This window comes from Ictalurus punctatus, chromosome 22 (assembly GCF_001660625.3).
Source record: "Ictalurus punctatus breed USDA103 chromosome 22, Coco_2.0, whole genome shotgun sequence".
NCBI classification, from domain to species: Eukaryota; Metazoa; Chordata; class Actinopteri; order Siluriformes; family Ictaluridae; genus Ictalurus; species Ictalurus punctatus.
In genome coordinates, this window is record NC_030437.2 from 8953973 (window position 1) to 8978866 (window position 24894).

General features: G+C 36.0%; 1 protein-coding gene across 1 annotated transcript; it reads left to right on the plus strand.

Annotated features, from left to right (window-relative positions):
- The first annotated feature begins 733 nt into the window (after positions 1-733).
- On the plus strand, positions 734-24836 carry c5 (complement component 5). The gene is made up of 44 exons (XM_017451771.3): positions 734-888; positions 1192-1387; positions 1796-1946; positions 2049-2119; positions 2200-2294; positions 2401-2483; positions 2575-2665; positions 3030-3135; positions 3240-3372; positions 6261-6376; positions 6507-6707; positions 7063-7266; positions 7369-7575; positions 9215-9373; positions 9471-9597; positions 10213-10281; positions 10779-10949; positions 11929-12009; positions 12284-12364; positions 12458-12649; positions 12769-12856; positions 12951-13033; positions 13241-13380; positions 14314-14535; positions 14723-14783; positions 14891-14980; positions 15093-15299; positions 15823-15901; positions 16160-16316; positions 18553-18651; positions 18814-18985; positions 20251-20456; positions 20718-20870; positions 21007-21069; positions 21454-21547; positions 21656-21695; positions 22129-22231; positions 22324-22398; positions 22510-22615; positions 22751-22834; positions 22953-23042; positions 23183-23266; positions 23358-23502; positions 23643-24836. The coding sequence occupies exons 1-44, from the start codon at positions 821-823 to the stop codon at positions 23779-23781; spliced, it is 5382 nt and encodes a 1793-aa protein (XP_017307260.1). The 5' UTR covers positions 734-820; the 3' UTR covers positions 23782-24836.
- Positions 24837-24894: the final 58 nt, after the last annotated feature.

Here is a 24894-nt window from a genome sequence, read left to right on the forward strand (position 1 = left end):
CATCTATTTAATATAACATTCATTTTAAAGATGATTTTTAATGAACAAAAACACAACAAAAATGTGGAAAGGTTTGAAAATTAGAAATACCACCTAAAAATTTTAGTCTACCTTTAAGAGTAGATCTAGTAAGTCATATTATCACACAAGTGTACGTTTTTAGAGTATCTGCTATAGTTTTATTCACATTTGGCTCATTTCCAGTCAGTCAGTCAGTACAATTGACACAATGTCCAGAAAGTCATATGACTATTTCTTGCACAACACTGGAAAACTCCAGTGGCACAGCAAATACACCATGAGACTTTTATATTTGTTTCCACTGAACCATATTTACATTAGGTCATTTGGGGCATGTAAGCATTGTTTTTGGTACAAAACTTTGCAAACTTAAATGATTAGTTTACACTGACAGCTTACACTAACACTACATTTACTAAAGTTGTGTAAAATTAACAGCAATATCAACAACAACAACAACAATCTTCTTTTCTCCTTCCTCTTCTTCTTCTTCTTATCATTATTATTATTATTATTATTATTATTATTATTATTATTATTGTTATTATTATTATTATTATTATTAAATACATGCGGGATATGTATGTTAAAGAAAGCTGCACAGCAACCTATTTCTGGGTTTTATTGTGTGGTATTTAGACCAAGGTCCGTGCAGTCACCCCTTTAGCTGCATTTTCTGGTAGTTCTTGCATCATGAAACACTCTGGTTCATGATTAACTGAAAACAAACAAAGAAAATCAAAAAACAGCAGTGTTTCTTTAAGCTTTATCTTTCACTGAATGGATCTAAGACAGCATTATGTTGGGATTTCTATTTCTGCTCTGTATTATACATGTGCTGTCAGTGACTGAAGCTCAGCAGAGAACGTAAGTGTACACTATTGTCTATCAACAAAGAGTTCCAATACAAAATTCAATTTAAAAAAGGAAATTTGATAATATATTTATTATCAAGTAAAATTTGATCATATATTTGATGAGCTATTATTATTATTATTATTATTATTATTATTATTATTATTATTATTATTATTATTATTATTATTATTGAACTTTAATACATTTTGTGCACAAACACTATTGTTGGCAATAAGATTTTTGTTACTGAGATGCAAAACACTGTTTTCCAATTTTCTTATTACACTGAGATTAATATTCCTTTTCTGTTAGGTACTTCATCACAGCACCCAAAGTTCTGCGAGTTGATGCATCAGAGACTGTAGTGGTGCAGTTGTTTGGCTATGACCAAGAAACCACAGTGAACCTTTACCTTAAAGACAATCTGGCATCTGATGGCAGAACTTATGCATCTCAGAGTCTCAACCTCAATGCCAAAAATGATTACCAAGCTGCAGCTACTCTACGGGTACTAGTGATGCACACCATTCATTTGCTTTAAAATTCTGATGAAATGAAAGCCATTTTACATTGAATAATGTCACAGTATATTATTAGATTTAAACTGAGTGCACTGTATGCAAAACTGTGAGTCATTAGCTTCACAAAATCAAACTTGGAAAGATGATGGTGTGCCATTATTAATAATATTAACAGCAGAAACTGTTCAAAATGTTCTGAGCAACATTTGCCGACAGAAGAAGCCCTGTAGATACTTGTATATCATTCATATGTTTATATATTACTTATATTATTATAAGTTTTTGAAGTTTTACAGTTGAGTACAACATGTAATATATTGTAGCACCATATAAAACATTTCTTCTTAATGTTCCCCAGCATCTCAGTTTTTATATGGTTTACTCTTTGCCCTCAGATTTTCCCAAACATTGAAAAAAAGGTCACTCATCTCCACCTGCAGGCCATATCTAGTTCCTTCACCAAGGACATAAGAATACCAGTCATTCGTCACAATGGTTTTCTCTTTATCCAGACCAATAAACAATTATACACACCTGAACAGCAAGGTGAGTGTTGGGAATAGTGTGTGCCATATTTGTAACTGAATCTGAAAATGTGAAAAGGATAGAGAGAGATCCGTGTGTGTGCATGCATTTCTCTCACTGTAGTTGAGGTACGAGTTTACTCTTTGAATGAGGAGCTGAGAAAGACTAGTAGACCTGTTTTCCTCACGTTCAAGGTGAGCTTCTTTTTCTCCATTCATCTCTGATGTTGGGTTAAGTGCATATACCAATATGAACACCTATTATTGTACTATAGGACCCAGATGGCATCAAAGTGGAAATTATTGAAATGAATGACATCAATGGTGTGAAACCATTGCTTCCTCCATTCAAAATACCCTTGAAACCTAAGTATGAATAGGTTTTGTGGCTTTGGTACATCATTAATCATCAATCAGTGACAATGTTTTGTGCTAGAGGTGTGAGCCGGTTACTTACACAAATAATCCATCCCCAGGTTTGGGGTCTGGAAAATCGAGGCTGCTTATGCTACTAACTTCACTACAACTGCTGTGGCTGAATTCGAGGTCAAAGAATATGGTACCTACCACTTTACAATTACATGTAACTTTCAGATTATTGTGCAAGCTGTTCCTCTTGTACTAAATGATGGTGAACCTTTCTTTCTCAGTATTACCCAGCATCTCAGTCCGCATCAAGCCTGAAGAAAACTATGTCAGCACAGCAAACTTTGAGGCCTTCAAACTGAAGATATTTGCCAAGTGGGTTTCCCTGGTCCACTGAATCTACTGTTATCATACCAGACAGTGTACCCGAAAATGTTATATTACCATATCATTATAGACATACAATATATTTTGCTGTTTGGCAAATTGAGTGTTAATCGTATGCTTTCTATATAACCTACTATGTAGACATCTTGTAGAAGAAAAGGTTCCCTCTAGCACCAGTTTGACCCCAAGAGGAAACCATTATAGTATACATATCAAATCCTACAATGAACTGTTTCCCTATCAGACAGGGTTCCATGTTGGACTTCTTTAGGAAGATAAAAACTGTTCAATATCCAAAAGAACCTTGAGTAAATATTTATTCTAATAGTTTGATTTTTGTTTTTCACTGCAGATATGTTGGTGGGAAACCAGTCAGTTCAGCAAATGTCTTCATAAGGTTTGGATACACCAATAATAATGCTGTGGTCATAATACCATCAACATTAAGACATTATAAGGTGATGACAGCAATCCTCTAAGATTATGTTTATGAATGAACAGAGTAATTACAACTAGAATCAGTGCAACTAGATGAATCTTATTAGGATATTTGCTATTTCAGCTGGATAATGGCGAAGTGGAGGTTGTGTTAAACATCAGACGTGCTCTGTCCAGTGTAGATTCTGGGCCTAAGGACCTGTACGATATGAACAACCATTTCCTCCGTGTGGTTGTTTTGCTAAAGGAGTCTACTGGTCAGTCTTGTAACCTGATTACATGTTTGATTTTCTCATTTGTGATTAACATGTGACAGAGGCATCTCTAGACACATTGTGACACTGAGGCAAAAACCCACCAACTTTTCTTGCCAGTCAAAGGGGGAATTTATTGCCTTGGATTACTGTTCTCCCCATGCACATGTTACTGATCTCCTCATGTACATGTGGATATATTAAAAGATGCATTACATTAATTAAGCACTTTCACAGGAGCAAGAGTACTGTTAAACTGAATATCAGCATAGCTGTGATTCAACCTAACTGTATGGTGTAGTCAGGTCCATAAATGTTTTGAACATTAACAAACTTAATGTTATTATCAGTGTCTCCAAGAGTATATTGGAGTTGGAATTAATTATGCTTTGAGTCATTGTCCATCTGCACTGTGAAGTACAGTCCAATGAGTTTTGAAGCATTTGGCTGAATCTGAGCAGATACTACTGCCCTATACAGAGGAGGTGGTATGCTTTGGATCATGAGCATTTCCTTCCCTTCTCCATGCTCCTCTAGTCCCATCGTTCTGGTACAAGTTGATCTTTATCTCATCTGTCCTTAGGAAGATGTTGCAGAACTGTATTGGCTTTTTTTTTTTTTAGATGTGTCCGGCCAAGTCTAATCTGGTCTTCCTGTTTTTGACACTTTTTTTGATAACCCTCTGAAGGTATTTTGGTCAAGCCTGCTTTTGATTGTTGCCTTTCCGAATACCGAATACTGTACAAATACAGATATGAAATATAGGCAGAGTATTGTTTTTCTTTTTATTTTTTTTTATTATTATTATTTTTTTTTTTACAGAAAGCTTGGCAGAAAAGCATCAGACTAGTATACCAGACTAAACAAACAAACAAAAAAAGGGGTGCAAGCACAAGGGTTTTACTTTAAAGGGGTCATGAAAATCTTTTTTTTTTTTTTTAATGTTATAATGTTCTCTGAGGTCCACTGATAATGTTAGCAAGATTTTTACATCAAAATAATTTAGAAGTAATAGGCTATTTTCTATCCTGTTTTTCACCCTCTGTTTGAAACACTCCGTTTTGACAATCATGCTACATTCAAGACTTGGAAGTAAATGCCCACTGCTATGATTGAGTAACGTCCTCGCCACTACACGTGTAGAATTGTTTTGAAAACTTCAGCCATACATGTTTGAGCCAGAGTCTGATCCCGAATCAGAAAACAATGATGAAAACATGGTAAAAACTTTATTACTCACACTTGTGTGTTGCTACATTACTGTTGGGTCCAATACAGTCAGCACATCTTTTATTTTTTATTAACTGTGACTTGTTTAAAAATGAATTTAAAAAAAATTAATCACAGTAAAATGAAGAGAACAAACTGACATGATTTGAGAACTTACTGACATGATTTGGAACTTCATTAAAAATAAAGTTCATACACGCTTTCCTAATGTTAGGATCACAAGGCAGCCAATGCAAAGACTGTATTTTTCCACAACTTGGCACTGCACAACATTTTGTAATCCTTTGATGCATCTCTATCGTTTTTGTTGTGTTTGTGTCTCTGTTGTATTTACTCATCCCCTACTACATGCGTGAATCGGTGGGCGAGCTAAAGAGGCAATGATGTAGAAGTAGGCGTTGATCTTCTTCTGTCTTTCATCACACTATGATGTAATACTGAGACAAAATATTAAACGAAGCGTTTTGACAGCCTGGTTTCAATAAAAGCCGTTTTTAACTAATGATGAAGTTTTGGGTTCTGAAACTTACAGGATGTTTTTATTGTATAATGACCTCTTAGATGTCAAAAGTTCAAGGAGATTTTATTTCTCAATTCATGACCCCTTTAATGTCGAGCTTCTAATAACAGCTTGCAGAAGCTCATGGTGAGGGTTACTGGTTTCAGCAAAATTCCATCCCCAACTATAACTCATAAATAGCACACTAAGGCAAAAAGAACTAACACAAAATGTTTGCAAATATAAAAATGGTAGATATGTTTTTCTTTTCTTATTTTTTACTTTTTGAAAAACAATTTAACAGTCCTCAGTGCTGAGGACATCGGAGTACTTCATTTGATTTACTTTATCGTTTAGTAAAGAGTCACTTCAGAAGTAGAAGTAGCAAAAACAGTCCAGTCCTAATATACTTAAATTTGCAATACAACAACAGCTGAACTGTTCACCATCCACTTTATTAGGAACACCTGTACACTTGCTCATTCATGCATTTATCTAATTAGCCAATCATGTGGCAGCAGCACATTGCATAAAATCATGCAGATGCAGGTCAAGAGCTTCAGTTAATGTTCACATCAAAGATCAAAATGGGGAATAATGTTATCTCAGTGACATTAACTGTTGCATGGTTGTTGGTGCCATTTGGACTGGTTTGAGTATTTCAGATATTGCTGATCTTCTGGGATTTTCACACACAACAGTCTCTGAAGAGTTCACACAGAATGGTGCTAAAAACAAAAAAACATCCTGTGTTTGGAGAGTCTGCAGGCTGAAACATCTTGTTTATGAGAGAGATCAGAGGAGAATTACCAGACTGGTCTAATCTGACAGGAAGTCTATAATAAATAGTAAATCTGAGGCTATCATGGACACAGACTCACCCAAACTGGAGGGTTGAAGACTGGAAAAAGACCAGACATTCTGATGTTTGGTGTGAACATTACCTGAAGCTCTTGACCTGTATCTACATGATTTTATTCAATGTGCTGCTGCAACATGATTGGTTGATTAGATAACTGCATGAATGTGCAGTTCTACTAATCTAGTGGCCAGTGAGTATAGATAGATAGAAGATATGTCTAAATGCATAGATGCATGGGTTCTTTGCTGTCCTTTGACATGTTTTGCTCCACTGCAAGTGTGATCTCTGCCTCATCGTTAGGTGGTATCTCCCAGGAGGCAGTACTGTCCAATGTGAAGTTTGTTCATGCTCCGTTTACCCTGAGTCTAATTGCGACTCCTCCTTTCATCAAGCCGTCTTTACCATACAACATCAGAGTAAGTTATGTCAGCTAAGAGGTAATAAAAGGACTGAAATGAATGTAGGACACATAAGGTTGTTTTCGGTGACAAATCTCTTTGGATATGCTGGAGTTCTTTAGCTTTTTGCCCATTTTCTTTTTTTTAGGTTTTGGTGAAGGACCCACTGGGTGAATCAGTGAGTGGAGTGCCAGTAAAGGCAAGAGGAACATTAACTAACAATGATCATGAACAGGAAGCGCTCCAATTCCATGGACGTACACATGAAATCACACAGACATCCAGTAATGATGGCATTGCATATTTTGTTTGCAATATTCCAGAAAATGCTGAAAGAGCTGAATTTACTGTGAGTAAACATTTGCAATACTATAGTGAACAAAGCTTGATGTAGGATTATCATACAATTACACTGTCTCTTTTTAAAAAATAATAATAATAACAACATTTGAACGTTGTTAATTTTTTCCTATAAAAATCATTAAGAACCATAACAGAACCTGCTGGTCGAAGGAAAAACTCTAATTGTTACTTATTTATTTATTCAAAATTTTAAGCACATTTATGCATTATTCAGTGACAGATAGCACAAGAATATTTACAGGTTAACAGAAAGGATTTTCACAGTACTTGAAACCTTCTAATCAATGTTACAATGTTACAAACATATAACAACATGAGTTTTAAATAATTTTGTATTTCAGTTTGAAACAAATGATGAGAATTATCCACCAGAAAGCCAGGCTCAGCTTAAAATCAGCACCGTGGCCTACAAGTCTGTCAATCAGCGCTATCTGTATATCAATTTACCTTCACATACCTCAGCTTTTAATGTAGAAGACTATGCCAACGTCAACATCAACTTTCACTATCGTGACTATCTTTCACTGAAGACCTTCAGTTACCAGGTAAGAGATTGTCAAATGTCAAATGTCCAGACTTGTCCAGTAAAGAAGTGAAGTAATTGTATTATTTTATTCATTTGCTTGTTTGTTTAATTTTTTTCATAGATTATTTCAAAGGGGAAAGTGGTAAAGTTTGCCACAGAGCAGCGTGTGTCTGACAAAGTCCAAAGCATCAACTTTAAGGTGACATCGAACATGGTGCCATCTGCCCGCCTGGTGGTCTATTACATCCTGTCTGGAGAGCAGAGAGCTGAATTGGTTGCAGACTCTGTGTGGTTCGACGTCAAGGCCAAATGTGTCAATGATTTAGATGTAATTTTATAGTTTGAATATTATATCATCAGCCTTATTTATTTTATGAAGATAATTAAAAGACAAAGAACTACAAATTAATATATACACACTATAGATGCCCTGGCAGTGTTACTTAGAATTGCTTGATTCTCTATATTTTTCCCTTCTGTTTTACAGTCAGGGAAATAAGTATTGAACATGTTAAAAAAAAAATTGTAAATATATTTCCAATGATGTTATTCACATGAAATTTTCACCAGACATCAGTATTAACTCAAGAAATCCAGAAATATAAAGAATTCACCACATTAAATTCCACAAATAAAGTTAGGAATAATAAAGTGGAATGACACAGGGAAAAAGTAAGAAAAAGCAGTTCTCCAAGGCAAGGTATGGCGAACAACTGAAATCCGTAAGTAGTTAGAAAGTAATTATACTTCCTATCTGTGCAAATTAATATCAGCTGGGTTAGTAAATTGATGGTCTATAAAAAGGCTTTTCTTTAGCAAGGTGTCACACAAGAAACATCTCATGATGGGTAAAAGCAAAGAGCTCTCCCAAGGCCTTCACAACCTTATTGTTGCGAAGCATATTGATGGAATCGGATACAGATCCTCCATCTTCCAGTAAGCACCATTGGGGCCATTATCCACAAGTGGAAGCAACATCACTCCATCATCAACCGGCCATGCACTGGAGCTCCTCACAAGATTTCTGACCAGGGAGTCAGAAGAATAGTCAGAAGAGTAGCCCAAGAGCCAAGGACCACTCGGAAAGAGCTCCAGAAACACTTGGAGGCAGCAGGTGCCATCGTCACAGAGAAAACAATAGGCATTGCTCTCCACTACTCACGCTCACCCTGCAAGACTCCATTACTAAAGAAAAGGTATGTCAAAGCTCGTTTAAAGTTTCCTACAACTTTTAATTGTTTAAAGTTTTGCTACAACAAAAATTTGGACAAGCCTATGGAATACTGGGAGAGTGTAGATGAGAGCAAAATCTTTTTTTTTTGGCTGTCATACTACACACCATGTTTGGAGAAGAAATGGCACTGCACATCACCCTAAAAACACTATACCAACAGTGAAGTTTGGAGGTGGAAGCATCATGGTGTGGGGCTGTTTTTCATCACATGGTACTGGCAGACTTCATATAATTGAAGGAATGATGAATGGAGGCTTCTACCGGGAGATTCTTGAGAAGAATCTGCTGCCATCCACCAGGATGATGAAGATGAGACATGGGTGGACCTTCCAGCAGGACAACGATCCAAAGCATACAGCAAAGGAACCTCTCAATTGGTTTCAGAAAAAAAAAAATCAAGGTGTTAGAATGGCCCAGTCAATCACCTGACTTGAATCCAGCTGAACAAGATTTAAAGACAATATGTTTAATTTCTTCATACAGGAAGCATCTTGAAGCTGTCACTACAAACAAAGGCTTCTCCACTAAGTATTAAATAAATTTCAGTTAGCGTTCAATACTTTTTTCCTGTGTCATTCCTCTTTATTACATATAACTTCATTTATGGTCTTTTATGTATGGATTTCCTGAGTTAATACCAAAGTCTGGTGAAAATTTCATGCGAATAGCCGCATTGGAAATATATTTATGGAAAAAATATTGATGCATTCAATACTTATTTCCCCTACTGTAGGTGAACTTGGCAGCTTCCAACAAGGACTACAAACCTAAAGACACTCTTACGTTGTCAGTAAAGACTAAGAGTGTGAATGAAAAGTCCCTGGTGGCACTGTCAGCTGTAGACACGGCCCTGTACAACCTCATTGCCAGAGATAAAGATCCACTAAACAAGGTCAATATGCACACTTCCATTTATGATGACAGTGATGATGATGATGATGATGAGGATGATGATGTAGTATGTACTTATGCTGGTGTCATTTTTACAGGTACTGCAGCAATTAGAGCACAGTGACCTTGGCTGTGGAGGAGGAGGAGGCCGAAATAATGCTGACACCTTCAGCCGTGCTGGACTGACATTTCTTACAAATGCAAATGTTGAGCCCTTCGATACAGGTAAATATTTAATTTAAACTCAGGATGTAGTTTTAGATCTCTAATGAGTGTGACAGTGGACAATGGTGTCAAAGAAAAACTCCCTGAGACAACATGAAGAAGAAACATAGCGAGGAACCAGACTCAAAAGGGAAACCATCTTCTGGGTGATATTGGACAGTGGGATTATAAATCATTCACTATACAGATGTAGAAGATTAAGGGTTGACAATACTAAAGCATGTTCAGTATGAGCACACTGTGAATAAGAGCTCTTAGATTTGAACAGGACAGTTTTTATGATTACAGCAACAGGTATAAATCCACAGTATACAGATGAGATTATCCACTGATGAAATTGTTTTTATGAAGCATCATGATGGATAGGGTATTAATGGCATGTACTGGACAACCATTTTAGTCCATTATGTCAGCTGTTTTGTTTATTAATGATTACATGTAAATTCAGTCATTTTATTTATTCATTTATCTTCGGTAACCACGCTATCGGTCTGGGTCAAGGTGGAGCCTATCCCTGAAACATGGGTGTGATTTAATTAAAGTAGACGAGCAAACATAGAAATGAAATTCTTTCTAGGATTTGTGTTTGGTAAAGGAGCTGTCTTTATTTTACAGATGAGACCTGTACAGCTTTGGTCAGACCCAAACGCGCCACTCTTTCAGTCACGGAGATGCAAGAATATGGTTAGCTTTTATGTGTGCCTAGTTTGATTAATCAAAACTATTAGAACCCATCTCAGTAATTATGTTAGCTCATGGAAGATTTTTTTATGGAATGCATTCAACAGCAGCATTACATACACTTGGTTCTGTCAGGCGTATAATCAGAACAATGAGGAGGAGGGCTCAGTAACTTCAGATAAGATTTCTGCTATAGCTGGCCTTACCTTTTTGATTATAAAATGTAAATTCAGACTTCCTCTGGCGCTAATTGTGCTGCTTGCTGTAAACAAGCTAGCTAATAAACTATAATGTTTTCTGCCATCACATTTAAAGTGACTGTGACCCCCTATAGAATCAATAGTATGTCTGCCAAGTCCCATAGATGTAAATGTATATGTACGTACAGCTGCCCTAAGAATGCATTTCAATAAATAAAACACCTATGAGTGCTGTGCACAGCTGTGAATAATTCAAAAAACATAGCAAATGATTTTGAATAAATCGTTCCTTCCTTGCAGCCAATAAATACAATCATTATAAGCTATGCTGCCTGGAGGGAATGAACAATAGCCTGGCTCTAGACACCTGTCTGGCTGCAACCAAGAAACTCTCAACTCCACACAAACAGTGCAAGATAGCTTTCCGTGTATGCTGTGACTTTGCCCAAAAGCATCAGAAAGAAAAGGAGAGTATGGACACTCTTTTTAAATTAAATTATGGCTTGTAAAATGTTCACTGGTAAGAATTGAATTATTACATTATTATATGTTCTAATGTTAATGAGCCATGATCATTTGCTTTGTGCTTTTCTTAAAGAGACAACACCAATTATCATGTTTTGACTTTTTTCTCTCTCTTTGTCATTTTCAAAAGAGAGTACAGCTTACATATTAACACATTATGTGGCACACACGAGCATTTTGAATTCTTTTTAAAATTGTTAAAAAGTTTTGAAAAAAACTCAATATTTGAAAATGGTAAAAAATTATGCTTGTGATATCAACAGTTCAATTTTTATTACTCACCATTATATTTCTGATATCAGGAATTCAATTTAGACAAGTAAAAAATGTAATTGTCACTACAAAAAATGCAGTTGAACTAATAAAAATGTGTCCACCATCAAAACGAATGGGGAAAACTCAAATTTTTCTGACTCCTTTCATAATTTGCAGAAGAGCTAAGGTCACCATTGGTAAGTGTTTTAAATCTGAAACAGTTGGGATTTTTTTTTCTTTTAGCAATTTTTTAAAAACTATTTAAAATGCTTGCATGTGCCATACAACTTGTTAACATGTTAGCTGTACTCTCATTTGAAAATGACTTAAAAAGAAATGAAAATCCAATACAACGCACTTGGTGTTGTTTCTTTAAGAAACGCACAAAGCAAATGAGCCATGGCTTCATATTCACATGCAAATCAAGCACACTGATATTAGAACATGTAAAAATTCAAGTCTTACTAGTAATAATTTATTTAAATTTTACCATTTAATTTGCAAAAACATTTGAAGTATAAAATTACACGTTTACTAGTAAAAATTTTATTTCTACTAGTGAAAATGATATTCTTACTATTAACTAGTGGAAATAAAACTTTCACGTGGTATTCAAATTCCTGACATCAAGAAAGCCACATTGACTAAAATCTAACATCGTTTTCATCAGGGTTTCAAGTCGACACCCCTTTGACTGCTGTTCAGAAAAAGCTTTCTACTCTCTCTCTGAATGAAAATTTGGAGGAAAACGGTGGGTTTTTGTGTTGGTATTTGTAATATTATTTGTAATATTTTTGCTCTGTCAGGTATTCTTTGTTTGTTTGGCATAATGAAAAACTTCAGTTTTATGTAAAGATAACACTGTAAAGTTAAACCATAACATTTGTTTTGAAGATTCACGTTCAACCCATTGAGAAATTTTGTAAATGTGAATCATAAAAAAAATTCAGCAAACAGGAGCTCAAGAATGGCAGGAATGGAGAGTCACATTTATTAAAATATAACGGCTTTATTGTATTAATCAGAGTTTGGATTTGACACACCCTGGACTGCTGTCCGGAAAAAGCGTTCTGCTATCCCTCTGAATGATAGGATTGAGGAAAACGGTGGGTTTTTGTGTTGGTATCTGCAAAATTAGAACCATCTTAATGAGATTTTGTAGATATGTTGAAAGAAAATTAACTATTTCTTCTCTGCAGCTAAAAAATATGCAGCTTTTAAAGAATGTTGCCTGGAAGGAACTGACAGTAGCCCGACTCTGGAGACCTGTGGGGATCGCGCCCGGAAATTACAAACCAAATACCAGGGGTGTAGGGTAGCATTCCGTGAATGTTGCAGATTTGCCGAAAAGCTTCGAAAAGAAAGTACAGGTTTCACCCTTGCTCGTTCAGGTATTCTTTGGTTGCTTGGAACCATGAAAAACTTTGGTTTTATGCAAGTGTGAAATACTGTAAAGTTGTAAGATTTGTTAAAAAGCAGGAAATAAATACCATGTTTCATTTGAGTGCAGAAATAGATTTTTTGCTGAATTTGAAGACAGAGCAGGTCCGCAGCTATTTTCCAGAGAGCTGGTTGTGGGAAGAACATGAAACCGAGAGGTGGGGAAATTATAACATTAACATTATAACATTAACAAGTAAAATGTACTTGAATTTTACACTGAATTTTAAACTTGAATAAAACACCTTGTAGGTCTGGATTAGTACATGTCACTAAAGTTCTGCCTGATTCTCTGACTACATGGGAGCTCAGAGCTGTTGGGGTGTTCAACAATGGTGAGATAAGGCAACTGCTTCGTATTACCACCATCAGGTGGTAAATGAGGGAATACCACTTCCAGCAAAACTGTAGTAAATTAGTACATGAGAGACAAATGAATTTACAATTATAAAATGAAACACAGTTTGGTCTTCCATATTTTTTTTTTTTTTTTTTTTTGATGCTGTGCGCTAATGTATCTCACTTTTTGCACCACAATACAGGAATATGTGTAGCAGATCCCTTGCGACTGTCAGTTCAGCAGGCAGTGAGTGTAGATGTGCCTCTGCCTTACTCTTTGGTGCGTGGAGAGCAGATTGAGCTCAAGGGATCAGTCTATAATGAGTATGACAAAGAAATAACAGTAAGAGTTCTATCTCCTTCATTAATACCTCTTTATTTGTGTTTAATATTCTTGGGGTGAATGGGACAATCATAATTAAGTACAGTATTTACATGGAAATAAGATTTCTGGTGGCTTTAAGTAAGTAAATTTTATGTATTATCATGATAATAATATATTATCACGGCCCACTCAATTACGGATTATTTCTAAACTTAAAACATTTTTGTCTTTCCAAGATTTGGAGAAGGTTGCTTTTATCACATCACGCTTAGATTATTGTAATTCATTGTACTCGGGTCTTCCTCAGTCATCTCTTGCTCGTCTCCAGAGGGTTCAGAATGCAGCTGCAAGGCTGTTGACCAGGGCAAAGAAATTTGAACATGTCAACCCAATTTTAGCATCGCTCCATTGGCTCCCGGTCCATTACAGGATCCAGTCTAAGATTCTGTTGTTTATCTTTAAAACTCTTTATGATCAAACTCCTTCTTATCTCAAAGATCTTCTTACACCACATTCATCCAGCAGATTTCTAAGATCTTCTGATAGGTTTCTTCTGTATGGCCCATCGATCCTCTTTAAAAACTAAGGGGGATAGAGCTTTTTCAGTCACTGCCCCTCGTTTATGGAATCGATTGCCACTGGACATCCGCCTTGTACCCTCAATTATCATTTTTAAAAGAGGCTAAAAGCATATCTTTTCTCCCAGGCATTTTAATCAAAAATTTTTTTACTATTGTCTATTGTCTGTCTTTATTTGGTTTTATTCTGTTTTCTATTTTACTTTTCTTTACTCTGTTCAGCACTTTGGTCAGCTTTGCTGTGTTAAATGTGCTTTATAAATAAAATTTACTTACTTACGTACTTACACTCATAACTGATGCGCATCTCTGGGTCTCTCTCTCTCGATCTCTCTCGATCTCTCTCTTGCTCTCACTCTATCTCAATGATCAGTACAGTGTAACTTTGTCAGCATCAGAGGGTGTGTGTGCGTTTCGGGGAACCCTTCTGACAGATGATGGTTACCGACAATTTAATAAAGGCAGGATTCAGGGCCGTTCTGTGGCACTTGTCCAGTTCTTCATCATGGCAGTAGAAGTGGGCACTCATAAACTCAGCTTCACTCTTACAACCAGCTCAGGAAGCGAGACAGTGGTCAAAACGCTGAGAGTAGTGGTAAGATAGCACCAAAACATTTGTCAAGTCAAAAGAATTAAATTTTAAAAATGGTCACATCCACATCCACATTTTCAATATTCCTGAAAATACCTAAGTCTACTTCCTGTCATGTTTGTTGATGTTTGTGTAGATATACACATACTACAATGCAATATATTTGACAGATGATTTGATTTTTTAATAGCCAGAGGGCATTAGGAAGGAAATTTTTGTTGGACGCAGGATTGATCCAAATGGCATCTATGGTAAGAGCTTTCATATGAATTCCATTTTGTTCTGGAAAGATGTAACTTGTACATGTCAAGTAGTATTGTCAGGCTATCTACAAAAAAACACTGCTGTTTTTCATCAGGCACATCTGTGACACGTATTGAGCTCAGAAACTCCCTTCCTCCAAATATTGTGCCCAAGTCCACTGTGGAACGTCTGCTAACAGTAAACGGTAAGTTGTCTAGGAAAGAAAAGTCTTTAGCCAATAGTGTCAAGCTTAGAATAAGTCACAGTTTGTCATCATGCCCAAGCCATAGACTACTATCCTGATTTTCTTTGTTCAGGTGAGGTGCTGGGAGAGTTGCTGTCCATCATTATAAACCCAAAAGGGATTGTGCAGTTGACTAGCCTGCCCAGAGGCTCTGGAGAGATGGAGCTTATTGGTCTTCTTCCCATCTTCTATGTGTATGATTATATTGAGCAGTCTGAGCAGTGGGGAAGGATCAGGGAATTTGAAAACCCCATTCTTCTAAAGAGAAAGCTAAACCAGGGTAGGTCATGTTTTATACTAGACCAGATGTTGGAGGACATAAAACCTTCATGTCTCTGACACACTAGCTTAATTTGAAGGTGCAACGCATAAGGATTTGCATAATTGTAGGCGTAGAGCCTTTTAGAACATCTAAGCATGTGGTTATTTGATTTAATTGCTGCACTCATAACAAGGCTTTCAAAGTTTGAAATATTGGCTCAAGAATCTGAAGGGATTTTCATGACAATATGGTTGCTTCTATAATATGTGTGATAGGATAGAAACATTTCATCACAAGATAAAGGTGATTAGTCAGAAGAACTTTGTATTGATTTGCAGTGACTCTTCCCTCTAAGGGGACAAATGAACCCAAACCATGGCAGCAAACTGCCCTTCAGAGTATAACAGAGCCATGGTTGTTTTGTTTTTTTTCCTTTGTTACCCATCTGTATTACACCATATTATTAATGTACAGGCAAACATTGAAGCTGGTTTGAATTTACTATAAAGATTCATTTACAAGCATCTACTACTTCTCCCAGGTATTACCAGTGTTATGTCATTTAAGACTAAGTGGGAGAATAATTTCAGTCTATGGAAGAACAAAGAACCCAGCACATGGTAAGTAACAGTCTGACTGTAAGTAACAGTGGTTTTATGCCTTCTTCACCACATGTTATCTAATCTGATCTAGACTCAGTTTCCCAAAGCATCATGGTTGATGGCTTTTAATCATCAACATAATATAAATATCATATTTTATCTGAGATATCATAAAATCTACTACTACCATGTTCATAATTTTAGTGCTACAATCCAAACTAGACTGATATGCATTAAATTGCAATTAAAACACACTGAAATGTAACTCTTATACAGGCTGACTGCTCTGGTGGTGAAGACTCTGGCTTCTGTGAACAAATATGTCACAGTGGATCATGATATACTGTCCGGTACTGTCCGCTGGCTGATTAAGTGTCAGAATACAGATGGCTCATTTAATGAGACATCCAGCTACAAGCCTATAAAGCTCATGGTACAGTAATCATACTTTTGATACCTATATTTAAGTTTGGATTAAATCCACCAACATTTGTTCTCAGCAACACAGATCAGTGGCAACTGGTGGTTATATTGGATGGATGAGCTAAAATCAAATACCTAGCTTGACAATTAAACTATTACAGTTGAACAATACATTATATCCAGAGGTCTTGATAATACATTTAAGTACTGTGAATGTAAAATAATATATGGGCAAAAAATTACACACACACATACACACACACATACACACACCAAAAAAAAAAAAAAAAACTAAACTAAACTTGAACTTCTGCCATCTGTCCTTTGGTGTAATTTGTAGTTTGATTGGACAATATGTGCTCAAACTAACAACTTTTAGTCATAACATGACTGCTAACGATGTATTACTGAAGCGTCACCTAAACAGGCTACAATATATTAGCCCAAATGGAGACCAAACATAGGCGCATGTCACTCTGTGTAATTGCGTGACACAACTGTGGCTGATAGGCTGCATTTACAGTGTCTACAGTGACTCTTCATACTGTTCTGTGTGTTTTTATTACGGCTGCAGGTAGGAATCCTCTTTAAAACATTAGTTAATGTGGGGGAAATAAGTATTGAACATGTCAACATTTTTTTCAGTAAATATATTTCCAATGAGGTTATTCACATGAAATTTTCAGTATAAACTCAAGAAATCGGCACATGTGAAGTACCAAGGTGTCACACAAGAAATCCACAAATATAAAGAATTCACAACATTAAATAAAGTTATGTGTAATGAAGTGGAATGATACAGGAAAAAAAGTATTGAACATGCTAAGAAAAAGCAGTTCTCCAAGGCAAGGATACCTAACCCTAACCCTAACCCTGATTTCTTCTGTTTTTATGTATATCTCATACTAAATTGTTTCAGAAATTAAAACAAAATCAAAGATAAAACAAATGCAACCTGAGTAAACACAAAATACAGTTTTTAATTGATAATGTTATTTATTGAAGCTAAAAAGTTATCCAATACCAACTGGGTCTGTGTGAAAATGTATTTGCCCTCATAGTTATGAAGGATGAAGCTGGTTAAAAGGTCTTACCTAGTAACATACTCTGCCAAAATTTATAAGAAATTTCATATATGATGAAGGTGATTAGAAGAAGATGATTGAAATACAGCACTCTGGGAAGGTTTATAAATCTATTTCAAAGGCTCTGGGACTCCAAAGATCCACAGAAAGAGCCATTATCTCCAAATGGAAAAACTTGGCACAGTAGTGAACCTTCCCAGAAGTGGCCTTCCAAAATTCCTCCAAGAGCACAGCAACGACTCAACCAGCAAGTCACTAAAGAGCCAAGGACAACTTCAAAGCACCTACAGGCCTCTCTTACATCAATAAAGGTCACTGTTCATGACTCCACTATCAAAGAGACACTGGGCAAAAATGGCATCCATGGAAGTGTGGTGAGGTGAAAACCACTGCTAACCCAGAAGAACATTAAGGCTGGTCTGAATTTTGCCAAAACACACCTTGATGATCCTCAAACCTTTTGGGAGAATGGATTGATTGTTCTGTGGATTGATGATTGGAAAGTGAAACTGTTTGGAGGACAGGGGTCCCGTTACATCTGGCATAAACCAAACACAGAATTCCACAAAAAGATCATCATACCTACGGTCAAGCATGGTGGTGGAAGTGTGATGGCGTGGGGATGCTTTGCTGCTTCAGGGCCTGGGCAACTTGTAATAATTGAGGGAAACATGAATTGTGCTCTCTACCAAAAAATCCTAAAGGAGAATTTCTGGTATTCAGTCCATAAATTGAAACTCAAGCACGACTGGATTATGCCGCAAGACATTGGGGCAAATCCTAGCCATAGAAGTATTGAGAGACTGATCTCAAGTTATCGGACGTGTTTGGTTGCAGTTATTGCTACCAAAGGTGGCACAACCAGATTTAAATTTTAAGAGGCAATTAGTTTTTTACATGGGTGATAGGTGTTGGTATTGGGTTATAGCTTTTTATGTTCAATGAAAAAAAAAAAAAAAACCTACATAAATAAAAACTGTATTTTGTGTTTACTCAGGTTGCCTTTGTTTTATGGTGTATTTCATTTGAAGATCTAAAATTATTTAGTATGAGATGTACACAAAAAGAGATGAAATCAGGATACTTTTTCCCAACACTGTATATAACATTTAAATATGTATATAGTATATTGTATACATTGTGATGTCTCACTTTTTCAAGGGTGCTGGGGCAGATGTCACTGAACAGTCCGTGTATCTCACATCATTTGTCGTAATTGGGATCAAAAATGCATTGACAATTCCCAAGTCCAACTTAGCGGTAAGAATGTTTTGTCTCTAGTTTACTCTCTTCTGCCATTACTATGCTTTGAACTAAAAATATTTAACTCAGTAATAATGTATTATGATACCCATTCTAATAATAGTACAGTGTATTATTTCATATGTAGCAGCCTAACATTTCAGATATCTGTCTTACCAGATATATAAACAAGCTGTGGACAAGGCGACACAGTACTTGTCCTTACAAGTGACAAACGTGAAAAGTTTATATGTGAGAGCTATAGCGGCGTACGCCCTGACGCTTGCTGACCTCCAGAACCGACATGCAGTCATACTCTATAATAAGCTTAAAAAAGAGTCACAGATTAAAGGTGAAGAGTAATTACACATCTACACCAAGCATTAAAATTTTTAACATTATAAACTGATACGTGTAAAATGTAAATAAAAACAGAATTCAATCATAAACCCATATGTTATTCGCAATAGAACATAGAAATCATATCAAATGTTTAAAGTGAGGAAATGTACAATTTTAAGAAAAAAAATAAGGTACATTTTTTGAGACAATTTTGTTGCCCCGTCCATTTGTTTTGAGACGTGTTGCAGCCATTAAATTCAAAATGACCTTATTTTTTTTAAATGGTACATTTCCTCAGTTTAAACATTTGATATATTTTCTATGTTCTATAATGAATAACATATGGGTGTATGAGATTTGCAAGTCATTGCATATATATATATATATATATATATATATATATATATATATATATATATATATATATGTGTGTGTGTGTGTGTGTGTGTGTGTGTGTGTGTGTGTGTGTGTGTGTGTGTGTCATGTGCTAAAAATAAGTACAATCCATGGAAATTGATGGTTGTTTGACATATTTGGACAAGCAAACATTTGATCCTCTTTGAAACAGTGCCTATAATAAAGGTTATATTTTGTAGTAATTTTCACAATTTAAATGAACAAAAAGCAGATCAGTCACAGGGAAAAAAGTAAGTACATCCCTACATTTATCACACCTTCAAATCCATAAAAATAAAATCACGTGTTGAAGATTGGGTGCCAGTGATTAGAACCTGCTTAGGGAGTGCAGGTGGAACCTGTCTTATTTATACACCTCTCACATATAGTGTCTGGTGTTCCCTTTGTCATTGAGGTATGTGGTGTCATCATGCCAAAATCTAAAGAGTTCTGTAAGATCTTCAGAAAAAAGGTGGTGGATGCCTAGGAGTCTGGTAAGGGATTTAAAATGATCTCCAAATTATTTGAAATACATCATTCCACTGTAAGGAAAATAATCAACAAATGGCACAAATTTCAAACTGGTTGTCCCAGCAAATTCGGTCCAAGAGCAGACCGTCTGATGCTGAAAGAATGCAAAAAATGCAAAAAAAAAAAAAAAACCCTTTAACATCTTGCAACTGAAAGAATATTGCGTGGAAGAGTATTAAAAAATTCCAGCAAGCCTGGTGGACAATTATACAAAACGCCTACAAGAAGTTATTTCTGCTAAAGGGTGTACTTATTTCTTCACATGACTGTGTGTATGTGTACGTTTGTACGTGTGTGTGTACACATACACACACATTGTATATAGAATTATTTTATCTCTGAATTTAGGAAACCCAGTAACTGTCCGGTTTTGGGAGGAGAACAAAGCCTCTCAGGACCCACTAAAGCCAAACAGGGCCTCTGCACTGTCAGTAGAGACCACTGTCTATATGCTACTCACTACTTTACTCAGAGGAGACCCAACATATGCCAAGCCAATCATACAATGGATCACTGATGATCAACGATATGGAGGAGGATTCCACTCAACTCAGGTACACAGCCACAGTAAAAAGAAGTATGGCATGCAAATAAAGAAAGTAAATATGCCATGCAAAATGCCTACATGGCTAAAAAATAAATGAAAGCAAGCACAGGCCAATAACCATTGTGCATATAAGACATTTTGCTAAATTGAGATTCTCTATGGCATAACAAGGCTGGTTACAGCCCTCTCAATCACAAACACATGCATGATGTGCTCAAAATGTCTTGTCTCTAATATATTTTAAGGATCTTATTGTTCTGATCAACAGGACTCTATTCTAACACTGGAGGCCTTGAGCAAATACAGCATCTTAGTTCGTAGAGCAGTTTTACAAATGGACATTGACGTGTCATACCGGAAAAAAGGCAGTATCGGCCGTGTTACTCTGACCCAGAGTATCCCTGTGGGCAAACCCATTGAGGTAGGATTTCTCCGGTCTGTGATGCGATTTACTATTCTAAAAAAAAGTTGTGTTCTTAAAAGATTTCTAAAAACATTTCTGTTCTTAAGTGTATTTAATCATAAAGAATAACATTCTGACCTGTTATTTTGGAAAGATTGAACATGCTGATGATGTCATACTGAAAACAGGATACAGCACAGGGGTTTCATTTGCTAATGTGAGTGTCAAACAAATATCACCTAAATATTCTGTGATAAGCACAGTGAGATGATTGTTTTAGGTGACATTTTGTCCCTATTAATTATCTAGACATATCTGCATATTTTGCTGTCAAAAGCGTGTTTTGTTGGGCACATGGGCATAATCATTTTTCTCTTTCTTTCTTTTTTCATTTGTATTTTTCCCTTTCTTCTCCTTTTCTTTTATTCCATTTCTTTCTCTCTTTGTCTAAGGACCGGCTTTAATAAGTCCATAAAAATGTAATTTTGTATATTGCTAACAAAGTCCTTATGGTCCTCCAAAGGATCTGTGGATATATATGTCTGTGTGGCTTTTCCATTAAAAGCAAACAGTTCATTAGCTTATGATCTTTCTTTCACAGTTAAGAACAGTGTATTATGAAACGACAGAAAACAACAATAACTGCAACTTTGATATATCAATAGAAGTTCATCCCCGAAACCCAAATTCAGGAGGTATGTTGTTGTAGTGACAGTTCATAGCATTTCTATTTAGAAGTGAATACCATTTAATACAGTATATTTAATAATATAATTAATAAAGATGGCCTTCTATTTCACCAGATCCTGTTCTTCTCTCACCACGGATAGTGGCCTGTGCCAAGTGAGTACACAGCTGTAAATTCTACAGAACAGCACATTCTGTGGTCATTTTAAAAGGCACAATCAAAGGTTTCTGAACCTTTAACCGAACTGACATCTACTTACGTCCAATTATCTCTCTCAAACTGCATAACACAAGGTGGGCCACTGCAAAAGCTTGAACCATGGTAACAACCATGAGCTTACCATCCCCTTTGGCCAAAACATATTACTACAAAATAAACAAGCCAGTATTATTATGGCGCCCTCTGGTGGCTGAGGGACCCAAAGCAACTGCTTACACATCTGTTTTGTAGGGCCATACTGTAGAAACAGTGTACAGTCTTGGTTAGTGCTTTATAGCACATGGTATTATGTGAATACAAATAGTTTAAAACGATGTATTTACAAAAATATATATTTCACTGAATGTCCTAGTAACGTTTATCTCACAGATATAAGCCACGTGAAAATGAGGTTGAGAATGAGGCAGGTCACACAGTATTGGAAATTAATCTGCCCACTGGTGTGAGCCCAATCCAAGAGGACCTAAAAAGGGTGAGACACATCCATGAGTTTGTTTAGTGCTGCCAAACTCCAGAATTTGAGGGAAAATGATAACTATTCTTAATTTGCTGCATATATTGCAGTTTAGGGATGGACTCGAGAGTCGTATTTCTGACTATGAAATAACGGGCAACCAAGTGATTCTCCAGATAGATTCCGTGAGTATATGTTCTCATGATCTTTGGGTCATGAGTAACAAACATTAAGTAATAATACTGATGTGTAAACATCTGTTTGATTCTGCATAGTACCTCTTGTATGGTTTATAGATACCCTCAGATGAGTTCTATTGTGTGGGCTTCCGTATTCAAGAGGTGTTTAGAACTGGATTGAACAGTGCCTCTGTGTTCAAAGTGTATGAGTATCATGATCCAGGTAAAGCGAGTCTCTAAAGGTGGCCTGTGGTCCAGTCTTCTGGATTCATAAATTATAGACCCAAGAACATACCGTGTAATATGTACTGAATACTGACAAATATTCCAATCTATCCATACTTGTTTTTGTCTACAGATAGTCAGTGTACAAAGTTATACTACAGTGAGAGCCGCAAGCTTCTCCGTCTCTGTGAGGCAGACCAGTGTCAGTGCATGGCAGGTAAGCCTCACATATACTTTCATACACAATTTAATTTAAGTTCTGAATAATAAAGATTGATAAACAGAAAAGGTATATACCCACTGTCTAACTGCTTGTTGTGCCTCCTGTTCCACAGCTGAATGTTGCAAACTCAAGGCCAGCATTGACCCTTCTCTTACTGTTCAACAGAAAATACGTGACGTGTGCAAAGACAACATCAAATATGGTAAATACTCAGTCAATAAAACATGGAACCCAATTATCATATGTAGAAGTAATGAAAGTAAAAGTTGGACATCATTTGAAATTGTACAAAATGTAGACATTTTAAGTAACTGCTTTTGAAAACTATTCTTTTTGTCCCAGTTTTAAAAGTAAAAATAACGTCAGCTGAAGCAGAAGGTGATTTTCTGACATACAATGCAAATGTGGAATCAGTCATTGAAAAAGGTGGGTGCACACATCTCTGGCTTCATCTAATATGAAAGATATGATAAATGCACATTCTCATGTAACCTTCTAAATTCCTTCTGCACCACAGGGTCATTAGACATTACAAGGTCAGGTACATCTCAGGTCAGCTTTGTAAAGAAGGCAACTTGCACCTCAACAAATTTGGAAATTGGCAAGCAGTACCTGATTACGGGTGCAGAGATCATGCACCTTCGAGTAAACCGTAGTTACAAGTAAGTCTCTGTCTTATGCTACATTTTTCCTACCTTAAATCCTTATGGAATTGTATGGAATATGGCTTCTGGCCAATTTTCATTAATATGTTTAAACAACAACTGAGTGTTGTATTATGATTTTGTTCTTGTGCAATCAGGTACAAGTTTCCATTGGACTCACAAGCTTTGGTGGAGTGGTGGCCCTTGGATTCTGAGTGCCAAACTAGCTCTTGCAAACAATATACTAATGTTTTAAGTGATTTTGAATTTGAATACCTTAGTATTGGCTGCCATTAGAGTGGCTGCTCTACATTTACAACATCCACATTCATTCTGGAACTTTTTGGCATTTGTTGAAGATATGTATATTTCCATACACAACCTCCCGTAACAATGCGTGTTTTAGAAGGGCTATGAAAATGATATTACACATAATTTGCATATTACATATAAAATGATCTACAGTGGTGCTTCAAAGTTTGTGAATCCTTTAGAATTTTCTATATTTCTGCATAAACATGACCCAAAACATCTTCAGATTTTCACACAAGTCCTGAAAGTAGATAAAGAGAACACAATTAAACAAATGAGACAAAATTATTATTATACTTGGTCATTTATTTATTAAGGAAAATGATATATATCATTATATATATTATAATATTACATATCTGTGAGTGGCAAAATTATGTGAAACTTTAGGGTTAGGAGGTAATTTGAAGTTGAAATTAGAGTCAGATGTTTTCAATCAATGGAATGACAATTAGGTAAGTAAGCCCCCTGTTTTAATTAAAGAACATGGATTTATCAATGTCTGATCTTCTCAACACGTTTGAACGTGAGGAAACCCACCACCGTGCCAAGCTGTTCTGTAATGAAAAATGCTAATGCAGAAGACTAACATGACAATGTAAAAGATTATGAAATCAGCATGTAAGTGTATGATTAAGAGTGACTGAAAAACTATCAGCATTTTAAGAGTGACTGGATGATAAACCAGCATTTAAATTGTGATAATGTTATAAAAATTACTTGTTTCTGCATAATAATAATAATAGTAATAGTAGTAGTAGTAATAATAATAATAATAATAATAATAATAATAATAATAATAATAATAATAATATGACTGAGCTCACGCCACAATTATAAATAAGGTATGTCTATGATGAATTAATTGTGGCAAAAGGTCAGGTGTGACTAAAAGAGAAATGGGGAAAAAACCCTGCCTAACTGAGATCACTGTTTCAGGATTTTATAAAAGCCTGTTCTACGATTGTATTCATTCAGACTATCTGCAGAAGTCTCAGTCGGTTGTGTTTTCAATAAAGTCTGGTTTTTGGCATCTTTAACCCCTTGACAAGATCACATTTTTCTTCATTCTGATGTTTGATGTGAACATTGCCTGAA

Coding starts and splice junctions, on each gene's coding strand:
- c5 (XM_017451771.3), top strand. CDS start 821: ATGTTGGGATTTCTATTTCTGCTCTGTATTATACATGTGCTGTCAGTG. Junction 13,034..13,240: donor TGTTGGGGTGTTCAACAATG/GTGAGATAAGGC, acceptor ACCACAATACAG/GAATATGTGTAGCAGATCCC. Junction 22,232..22,323: donor TCCAAGAGGACCTAAAAAGG/GTGAGACACATC, acceptor CATATATTGCAG/TTTAGGGATGGACTCGAGAG.